Source organism: Stylophora pistillata, chromosome 4 (genome assembly GCF_964205215.1).
Source record: "Stylophora pistillata chromosome 4, jaStyPist1.2, whole genome shotgun sequence".
Taxonomy (NCBI): domain Eukaryota; kingdom Metazoa; phylum Cnidaria; class Anthozoa; order Scleractinia; family Pocilloporidae; genus Stylophora; species Stylophora pistillata.
The window spans coordinates 36875129-36886143 of NC_142522.1; the positions used below are offsets into that span (position 1 = coordinate 36875129).

General features: G+C 38.0%; 1 protein-coding gene across 2 annotated transcripts; it reads right to left on the reverse strand.

Annotated features, from left to right (window-relative positions):
- Positions 1-1568: 1568 nt before the first annotated feature.
- Positions 1569-10398, reverse strand: LOC111328836 (transcription initiation factor IIA subunit 1). 2 transcript variants are annotated; one of them, XM_022933367.2, is made up of 9 exons: positions 10263-10398; positions 10083-10184; positions 8326-8461; positions 7533-7630; positions 6524-6596; positions 5865-6079; positions 4738-4878; positions 3138-3233; positions 1569-2403 (listed from the first exon to the last, which is right to left on the reverse strand). In XM_022933367.2, exons 1-9 carry the CDS (start codon positions 10281-10283, stop codon positions 2296-2298), a joined length of 990 nt encoding a protein of 329 aa, XP_022789102.1. In that variant the 5' UTR covers positions 10284-10398; the 3' UTR covers positions 1569-2295. The 2 variants fall into 2 exon arrangements, with proteins under 2 accessions (XP_022789102.1, XP_022789101.1); XM_022933366.2 differs by having other exon boundaries at positions 7533-7648.
- Between the last annotated feature and the right edge of the window lie 617 nt (positions 10399-11015).

An 11015-nucleotide genomic window follows, 5' to 3' on the forward strand; every position in this document is an offset into this window, starting at 1 on the left:
CTATTTTTGTGTTACGCTTGAGTTGAGTCTCTAGATTCCTTGCCAAGACCAGGTTCGTTGTTTTGTTTGTCTTTTCCATGTCAGGGAGAAACCTGTCGCCTGATTTTGTTGTTGCCTTCTTTGTCGAGCGAAGGCAATTGTCTTCCATTGAAAATAACTGCGGAACATGACCAGATTTAAAAAAGGTATACCCCTTGACAATGGGCTTTTCAGTACCTAACTATTTCTTATACTCGACGTCATCAATAAGGGTATTTCCAGACATTACTGTTTGTAATCATTGGGACACCTGTAATCCCACTACTAAATCCTAAGGTAGGAAAGTTTTCATCGACTTCTGGGTCTATTTCCTCAGCAAGGCCAAGACTTAGTCGCTTTTTAGCAATGTTTATTCCCCCATCAGGGTCAACAAGGTCTTTATCAAGTCCATTTTTGATATAGTCGTTAATCCTGAAAAATAAAGGACAATAGCGAATTTAAAAGGCAAACTCAGCACGATTTTGTCGAAATTGACTTGATCTCGGCTTTGTACATTGCCCAATCATATTCTGCTAATGATCTGTCGAAAATTTCCATTCAAGAGGTTTAAAGATAACTAAACAAACAGTGTTGACATCAAGCTAAAATACCTTATCACAAGTTCTTCTCTTTTGCCACCAACTTTCCTTCCACGGCAGCTTAACCACGGCTTTAGAGCGTTAATGGTACATTGCTCAACAGGTGTAGTTAGTTTTGCGCCTGGAATATCATCTTCGTTTAGTAACAGGCTCGTAATGTTATCTTTTTCTACCGATAACTCTGTCATGATTAAAGTTCGCGGGCTATTCCTGCGTCTCCAAAATCAGCCCCAGGGTGCTTCGCGTGTTAAGTTCCGCCCTAGTCTCCCGTTGAATTCCGGAAAAGGCAATTTTCGCGTGATTTGACTCTCCAAGGCATGGATGCTCGTTTGTTTGATTTCTTTGACTCATGGATCTCGTCAAGTCGCTAACCGGAAGATGTAGCGGCCAATTTTAACGATTATTGAAATAAGGTATCTATATCTCCTGAAATTAAACAATCCTCATCCATGCTCTTGTAATTGCACTACGGACATGCTTTTTCTGGGAAAAGAAAGCGTCAGCATAAGTACCAGCCTGAAGAAATTTTTCTCAGCTCTCACGGGAGAGTTTCATTTCCAAAATTTACTTGGGAGTAAATTGGAAGGTAAGACCTAGTCCCCCTAAAACTGGCCCCTGCAGTTCCCCAAATCCGCCTGACGGCGGAAAAAGGGCTATTTCCTCCACCTACACGAACAAGTTCAATACTCGCTTTTGGAGTTTGACGCAACTAGGGTGGATCTCTCTTAGCCGAATCTCCCAAGCTGCTCGAGGGACTTCAAAACTTTTTTTAAATTCTAAATTAAGTCGAAGAAAGCTCTTAAGTGGAGGGATACGACGTGTAAAATTATCATGAGCACGTCACAAATAACTTACTTGCTCAGGAGAACACGATGTTTTGAGTATAATTACGCGCCTTTTTGGAGGCGAATTAAATTTCTCCGAGTCACTTTTCCCAAATTAAACAATGGCTTCTATTATTTATCATTTATTTTTTTAAACTACATATATATAATCTTTTTTACAACGATAACTTTAAACCATGTGTAGGGGCACTTTAAAGCTAGTCTCTGGTATCTTACATTCTTTTAAGATTTACCAACCCACTCTCCTTCCCAGGCTCTCTCTCTTTCCGTTACTTCTCACTCGCTCAAGCCGGAGTTTTCCAAAGTTCGTCATCTACAATCCGAGTAAATCGTCTCCATCCATAACCTCCTCTTTCTTTTGTAGATTATTTTTTGCACGTAGGTGTTTTTCTTTCTCACTAAACCAACATTCGATGCTTTGATTTTTCTCGCCGTCTCAAAGATCTCATTATATGATGACATTACCGTTTTCACAAATGACGATTCTCCTCTTAAGAGCAAGCTTTCACTTTCGCTTGCCGCGAAAATCTTAACATAGAGATATTAAGCAGCAAGCGTCCTCTGTAACAATGGGGTAGTTTAGACTAAGTACATGAACATGTACATGAACTGGTTCTTTATAAACAAAACACAAATTCATAATGTTCGTGTAATATTTCACTTACAAACGTTCAGACCGGCAACAATGTTTATTGAGCCATCACTTCAGATGCCCCATGGAAAAGAAATGACTGGATGTGTTTTCATTTTGTTGGAATCTTTAGACATTTTTCTCTTCTAGTTTTACACTTTTGATCCTTTTAACAATTAATAACTAACGCCTGTCATAAAGGCTACCATTCTGCTTCTCCATTTGCCTTTTGGAACACATAGTCTTTTCCTTTCAGATTCATAATTCCGTCTTTCAGATGGAACTTCCACTTGTTTCGTGCGCGTGAAATCTGAAAGCAAGGAATCATAAAGTCAAGCAAAGAAATCTTCCTTGCAGATGAACTGTGATGATTTAGGCAATTATAGAAAAGAAGCCTGGTAACAAAATTCAGACTTCGACGGAATTCGAAACCGTGTCAACCAGATGCTAAATGGGCGCCACCATCGACTTAGCCTACAGAGCAGGCGTAATTTAGGCGAGCGAGAGCTCAGTATTTTTTTTAGAAAAACATGGCCGCTATTTGATATTAATGGAAGCTGAAGGCTGAAGAGAGAAAGAAATTTGTACCAGAGGGGTGAGTGACGGTCAGAAATAAGGAGAGGGGCTGTGGTGGGGGAGTGAATACTTCTCGCCCTTCCCCCGTCCCCTACTCCCAACATCCACTCTGACTCCAAATCAAACACGGCGTACGGATGAACGATCACGAGCTTACAACGTTAACTCGCCGTAATGATATAAAACGCCTGCACTACAGGCTATTACCAACTGAACTACGAAGCCACACGTTAGAAGCGAAGCAAGTTTTCAGAGGGTTCCTCTTTCCCGTAAAGGATTCTGATCAGAACCATAGAGTAAAGGTTACTAGATTACAGTTTGCTCAGCGGACGCTGCCTTGGGATAAACGGAGTCTGCACTAAACCTCATATCCAAGAGAAAGCTCGTTGTTGAACTAAATAAAATAAATAATAAATAAAGTTTTCACTATTGCTAACTGCATTGTTTGAGAACAATCATCTCACATACCTTGTCAAACTGACACACGACAACGTTGTCTGTGTCAAACAAATCCGTAGGGTCATCATCTGACACGTCATCGTCTGAATTAAGAGGATCCTCGTCCTACAATTTAAAGATTTCAAATAAAGAATGTCAATTATTTACACAGAATACTAATAGAAGTCATTTTGTTTGACTATCAAACTTTCTTCAGAGAAAAGAAGCAGGATTACGTGATAAATAAAGTGGGAGATTCCAACGCTACGGTTCTTGTTGTGGCAATTATTACAAGTGGATTAAACTGGAGAACAAGACATAACCTTAGCACCTCAAAATGGCGGTTCAAGAACAACAGCGTCCGTTTAATTAAAAAAGAAATAAAAAGAACGAGGCTAATGCGTCACAACTTACAAAGTCAAGAACGAGCCTATGATGTCACAACTTACAAAGTCAAGAACGAAGCTAATACGTCACAACTTAAAGTCAAGAACGACGCTACTACGTCACACCTTACAACATTATCAATATTGATCAATATTGTCACAATTGCAACCTCCCATACCTCGTTATAAGTGCTTCTGCTTGAGCATTTCTTCGCCCGCGAGACAGAGGAGGCCTGGAAAAACGCGAGCCGGCGACAGGTCTTCAAGGGGTCTAGTACCAGACCCCGGCCAAGCTCTCCCAGACTCTTCTCCAATCTTCCCGCGGGCGAATAATACGCGCGTCCTACCGCATCTATAATGAGGGCCTAGTCACAGGCTAAAACTAACGGAGTGCCTGTGTGTACATGTACATGTTTCCTAGACAATGAACTGATCCAGTTCTTAGTCTTAGGTGAATAGAAGTTTTCGACGGTTTCCTGTGGTTGTCTTGTATCAAAGTATGAAAGAGTGACTCTGGGTAGAGCCTGAACCAGATACCAGTAGAATCCCCTACTACATGTATACCACTACAAAAGCCTCTAGTCCGCATGCTGTAGAAAATGTTAGGTAATAGAAACCCTGTTACATAAACAAGTCTGCCGCACACCAAATACACCCATACAATTTCTCTTGGTGAAGACCAATCAAAGTATAAAATAATTAACCCCTCACACCAGAACATCAGTAGCCACATTCTAGAGTACTAATGGGATAATAGCACAATCAAGAACTTCTTTCATTCTCCTGAACTTATTATTTGATTCAATGGCTGTTTAGTGAGGAGAAATTGGATTCTAGTCACTCTCAGAGATTAAAGAGTTGACCAGCTGCTGGCCAACCCTGTTTTAGTAGTGTTAATACATTTACAGTATAACTGCAGCACAGGCTGCTGGAATACCAGCGTTACAAGTACGTTTCATGCGTGTAAATCCGCCATTTTGCGCGCAATTTACACGTTAATTACACGTTACGCGCGAGTAAAAGAAATACACGCAAATGCGTGTAAAAAATCACACGCAAATTTTTCACAGTGCATGTAAAATTTTACACGCAGAGTTACATGTATGTAAATTGACACCTCACTCTTGCCCAGCAGCTATGTGTGTACACAGACAGACACTGACTAAGCCCTAAGCAATAGAATTATAGCAGACTGCACTGAAAAACTATACATCTATAACTCTAATAAACTGTACAGTACTAACTTCTAATTCAGCTCCTTCTTCTCCTCCTTCTTGAGATTTGTCCTTTTTGTCTTCGTCTTCATCATCATCATCCTCATCGTCATCATCATCACTGTCACTATCATTAGCTCCATCAACTTGAATGACTGGCACCCCTGAAGGCTGAAAAAACAAATGTCAAATTAATTTTTCAAATAAATTCATTGTAAGAAAAAAAAAAAAAAAAAAAAAAGAAGGATTTAAAAAGAGATTGACATCCTCCCATTTTCAGCTTCAACTGTACCTTATCTTCTTCGAGGATAATTTTGTTATATCTTTGCTAATTTTTGGTATAAAACTGCAAAATAGTAATGTAACCCATAACTTTTGCCTACAGCTACAGTAATGCTAAGAGCAAATCTAACCTTTCCAATCCAAAGAGTCACAAAGGATAATTGTCTTTACAGTATCAATACAAGTCGTTTTCAAGTAGAAATGTGAAGAGAAGAATGAAAAATATTGACAGAACCCCCTGATTCCCAGAGGTGATTAAGATGTAGTTTCTCCCTATGATATCAATACACTATCCAACAAATGGAAAATACTCAAACTTATCAGGTAGAGGTTGTTGTCTAGAACTGTAACACCAAATTCTTGTTACTAATTTACAAGGACAATCATGGCAGATAGAGGGGCAGATTAAGTTTGATAGCACCAAATTTGCAGAGCAAAAATTATGAGAAATGTACGATGGAAATTACAGAGAATTTTATGTTTTGATCTGGCGGTTGAAAGGGTTCATGGGGTAGAGGGACACAAGTTAAAACAGTTCATCTCTAGTACTGGAAGGTAGGTATCATTAGGTAGCAACAGAGGAGAACAGCAATCTTCTTGGCAACAAGGAGGTCACTATGACAACTGACCTACCACCCTTGAAGGCATCTATCAACACAAGATAAAATGAAGAAAAAATTGAAGGAGTGGGAGGAGGGAAAGAAAGCAAGCAAAGCAGCTGAGAAAAATGAACAAATGTACATGTGTATGGCAATGCTGTTGCAATCCTCCTTGGGATCCCTAGCTGTGGAACCAGACCACCCAACCACTTAACATGAGGAGTCTTGAAAAGGTTGTGCCACATGAAAGTTTCACTACAGTTACTCACTACTTACATGTTTATTTCCTGTCTGTAACTGAGACATCTGAATAACCTGCTGTGGGACTCTGCCTGCAGATGTCTGAGCACCATGGACAATTGCAGTTTGGGGCTGTGCACGAATGACTTGTTGAGTTCCAGTAATTGTGCGAGGTTGTGCAGTGTTAATAACATGCTGCTGAAGGTTTCCAACTTGTGGTGTTGAGTGTATCGTCCTTGCTGTGGGATATACTGTTTGAAATGTGAATGAATTAATAACTAAAAACAAAATGATCTACAACTAAACACATTTATAAGGTTCAAACTATTTCAAAATTATAAAACTTCCAGACTATCAACAACCCTTCCTACAGCTGTAGAACCTTTACATTTTCCATGACCTGATGCAGATGTTGAGTCCAAAATCAGATGAAAACAACTAAGTAAGGAGGACAATAATTTTTTTTTTTCTAAAAAGTATCCTATTCATTCATTTTCAAGACTCTTGATAACCCACGCTTAAATTCCATGACTTTCTAGGTTGGACAATGTTACTGTAAAATTCCAAGACTTTTCTGATTTTCCATAAGCCCCTATGACTACAGTGCACAGAATGTACTGTAAGTTTGCTGTTTCATCATCAAAATTATAGCAAAATCAAAAAAATTCTAATAATAATGGTCTCAATGAGCTCACCATATGTACTCCCCTGCTGAATTTGGGACAGGTTTTCAGGAATGGCCATTGTTGCTGCTGAGGCTGCAGCCGTCTATGTTAAAAAATTATATTACACTCACTTGCTGTATAACAAAGCATGTACATGTTTATCAGATATCGCATCAATACCTGTGCATAATTATTATTAAGAGGCAAAAATCAAAAACATGAGGAAAGGTGCTCTCTTTCATTTATCCAAATGGAAAACTACTCTCTTTAACAACAAGAATAGATGGAAAAAAAATTAATTGTCAAATGTGGCACATGACAATGAATCCATCAAAAGATTCTCCCCATTCATGCAAAAGTCTGGTCAATCTATTTTATGCGCGTTTTTGCATTGGTTCTTACTTACGTGTCCATGACATAAACATTAACAATATTTTAATTGCATCTTTAACACAAAGTTTATAAAACAAAGATAATACATTTTCCTTGGAGTCTGTACAGCACTGTAATACATGTAAATCACAGTAGAGAACATCAGTAACATATACTCAGCAACACCTTGTGTACCACTTTTTTTGATGTCATCTGTGATCTGCATATATTGCCAGCAACATGGAATCAATTTGCTGAATTGCTCCATGTTAACCTTCACTAACATTTCCGAACAATGATCTGAGGTCCTTAAGTATTGTATTTTGTAAATTTCCAAGCTTTTAAGCATTCCAGTGTAGCCTCACACAAATATCTCTGGTCAAAGAAATTTTTCTTTTGTTAATCCACAGCATAGTGATTCCTACTGATGCAGAGGATTGGAGAAAGCTTAGAAAAAGTTAACTTGTCAAATGTACATGTCGCAGTTCGAGGCCACACAATACCAAATACATAAAAAAAAAATTTACACTGATTTGTACCCAAATTGATGACAGTTTGCATTTAACTGTCACATTTACAGCAGTTAAGAACCTAATTCTTTGAAAAATTGCACTAAAAAGAAACTTAAGAAATCAATTTTACAGTCAAAAAATGCTGCCATTCATACCATTTGACTTATCGCATGAGCATGAGTGGATGGATACAAGATGGCTGTGTGTCCACTAGCTGCTTGCTGGGGAGTTGCAGCTTCAGGTACAGGTACAGCTGCAGGAGCAATATTCACTATGAAAATCAAAAGTTACAAACCAACATAAGTGAGGTCTGTTTATTTACATTGTGTATCTCTTCACCAAAACTAGAAAAAAAAACCTTGAATCTGCATGCAAAAGACACCCACATTTGCCTTGTCTCCATGACAAATGGGATCATTAGATAATAAATTTTGAGCTTAGTAATGAAATAAGGTTCGTAAAGCAGACAGTAAGGAGATCTTTGACAAGATCTTGGAGTGAAACCCTTAATCACATTGTCCTGATTGTGGGACCAAAAAAATAAAATGAGGAATTGAACCCTACACCTTCCGATTAAGCTTTGTCGTGTTCTATATATGTCACGGTGTTAAAGAGAACTCTTAGGCAAAGTACATGTGGGTCCATCGATAAGTTCTTAAGAGACCTGCATCCTGAAATGAGCTACACATATGTGTAACCAGAATTTGTCCACATGAGGGTCCTACAATGAATGTATATGATAACATATTGATGGAATTTTGATCCCTTTTCATAAGGGAAAAAGTTAAGGTCACAGGCACTCGAAAAACTTCCCTTCCCCTGGCTGTCTTATTTATTTATTTAATCACTTTCACCAGAGTGTGGTGAGGGTCGCACAACAGAGCGAGGCTCCAAATTAAGTGCGCCCTATATCCCACCCATCCCACCCCTAGTCTACGAGGATTATACCTTCTCTAGGTGCCTGAATTTGATGGGTGATAGGTGGTCCATGTGGGTAAGTGTATTGCTGTGGTCTGTTAATCTGGTGACCCTCTGCTGGCATCCAGTCTACAGCTCTTGACTGCAGGAGCTTACTTTCCCAAATCTAAAGAAATCAAAGTTATTCTTAAACTCATTGTTGAAAATGCTGTATTTGAAAAGGAATCCAATCTCTCATTGTTCAATAAAATTGCAGCGAAGTCCCATCAATGGTTTCTTGCACAGAGCCAAATTTGGCAATGCTTATTTAAATATTGATGATTTTATTTGCTTATATGTTGTGTTGTGTATCTTTTTCAGTTCATTACTGGAATGACATATTTTGATATTCATTTGAATAATCTACATCTACTGTACTCTTCTACTGATGAGTCCAATTGATTTAAACTAGCATATAAAAGAGTTACTGTTTGACTTAAAGTGCGAAATCAGATGATCTTGGATCATCTTATTAACTTCGCTTTCATCAACAAAAAGAGTAAATTTGTCAGAGTGAAAAGTTCTTATCTTGGACAAGAGATCTTTTAAGGGGAAAGTAAAGCATATCCAATGAGTTCCACAACAGATCTTGGCAAACAATTTGTTTGCCTTTCTTGTGGAGAGTCACATCGCATTTGATTTTTGGAAAAAGCATACAACATGTAATTCTAGCCGGTCAAAATCTCACATTTCTTGTTTTTGACTCAATTTCGAGGTAGAAGGATGTAAAGTGATCAGTTATGGCCCAATAAACTATCAAATGCCAAAAAGCACACGCCTTAAAGGGGATCTTGAGGCATATTCCCCTACAAATTGGTTAAACTTCAATACCCTAAATGTTATTTTGGCATCATCCTGGGGTTTTCATTAAAATTACAGAACATCCAGAGTGTATTTCAATTAATCAAAATTTCCAAATAATTGACTGAAAAGCTTAGGTTCAATGGAAAAATTATTTCTATATTACAAAAAATTTTTAATTCCTCACTCAACTCAAAATCAATTTCAACCAGGAATGCTTAACTAGACATACTGCAAAATATGGAAAAAGAAACAACAACAACACAACAATAAAAAAATAAAAGGGACTCTCCCAAGTTCCAGTAAGTACATTTGTGATACTTTGTCACTCCTTCCCCCGTTTAAATACCCACTCAGACCCAGTGCCTTGTGACACATTTTGCTCGGCCTCTGAACTAGGGCATTCTAATCTCTATATCGCCGCTACTCAACAATTCTTGTTCTACACGAAGAACAATAGCGTCTACAAGATATAAAATGACGGTTTACATACTACCAAAAAATGTCGGATAAAAAAAGGATTGGAATGGTAAATTTTCGAGAAGTTTGATAAGTAATGAAGGTTTCTTTCTGCACAATTGCATTCGTCGATTCACACTTTAGGAATTCAATCATAAAATTATGGTGAGACAAAGCCCAGCGAAGTCAGTGAATCAACCGCCGAGCAAATAAAAGAACAAAAAATATCAACTTCATGGAAATTTTCCCCTTGACTTTAATAGCATTTTTAACGTATGTAAGGATGTAGTGCATGAGCAAAATTTCGATGAATCTTTCCTTCGTCAATATTTATGCGCGTTACAGGTTTTCGCACTTTCGTGGATGTTTCTCGCGAAGGAAGAATCATGACGCTGTCTATTAGGGCCGTTGTTTAACATCAATAGAAAGACGATAACTCGTCGATCTGTCTTTTCTTGCTTTCTCTGCCTCATTAACTGTTCTCTTACCTGTTTTAACTCTTGAAGGACTTGTTCATCGACCCCTTCATTCAAGAAACTGTCGCGTACATTCTTGATCACTTCTTCGATTACACCACTATATATTTTTGGCTGTTAGAAAAAAGCTCTTTTAATCGAATGGTCAAATTTTTATCACAAAAACGCGCTGAATTCAGTTCCTAAACTTACCACAACATTTGAAGTTGCCATACCAAGGGCTCTGTTCGCAATCCACGTTCTAACCTTAGCGATGGGCTTCTGAAAAAGCCACCTTCTTCTTCGCGGCGAGGGATTTATATACTAACAACGACGCAGCCAATAGGGGGGTTCCCTTTATTGCCCTCGTTTAAATCCCTCTAGGGAAACGCCGAAAGCTTGCAACGATCTATGGGATCGAGAAGTATTTGGTATCTTTTGGCCTGGAAGAATCCGTCAACAATTTTAAAGCTTAATCTAGCCTATTCCAGCCTATTCTAGCCTATTACAACCTTCCAATCTTTAAAGATACACAGAAAAGCCAAGAAAGCTTTTAACTTTATTTTGATAAACACATTATTAACGTGGTGAAAAGACGGAAGAATCTAATTAAATAAATGTTTTTATTTTTATTATAAATTATTATTACGATTAGTATCATTATTATCATCATTATTAATAAATCAAATGAATCGTTTCGTTTTAATGATAGTTGTATAGTACATCATTTTGTATTTGTCGCGACATTGGAGGTGATTTTCACGTAATGAATTTGTAATATTGACAAAACAAGTGCAAATTCTTATTTCACCTGCGGACGAGGACTGGTTTGACCTGCCTAAAAAATGTTGCATAAATCTTATAAAACAATTCTGTACGAAATCGTTAACTACTCCAATTCGGGAGATTTTTGAAAAAAGTTCATCGTCTCACTGAGGAACCAAGCATACATCATGCAATGGATCA

What these genes read in the sequence shown, in the direction of transcription:
- LOC111328836 (XM_022933366.2), bottom strand. Translation starts at nt 10,283, where the DNA reads ATGGCAACTTCAAATGTTGTG. An exon ending in TCCTTCAAGAGTTAAAACAG is followed by an intron (nt 8,462 to 10,082) that starts GTAAGAGAACAG and finishes TGATTTCTTTAG; the next exon opens with ATTTGGGAAAGTAAGCTCCT. An exon ending in AATTCAGGCACCTAGAGAAG is followed by an intron (nt 7,649 to 8,325) that starts GTATAATCCTCG and finishes TGATTTTCATAG; the next exon opens with TGAATATTGCTCCTGCAGCT.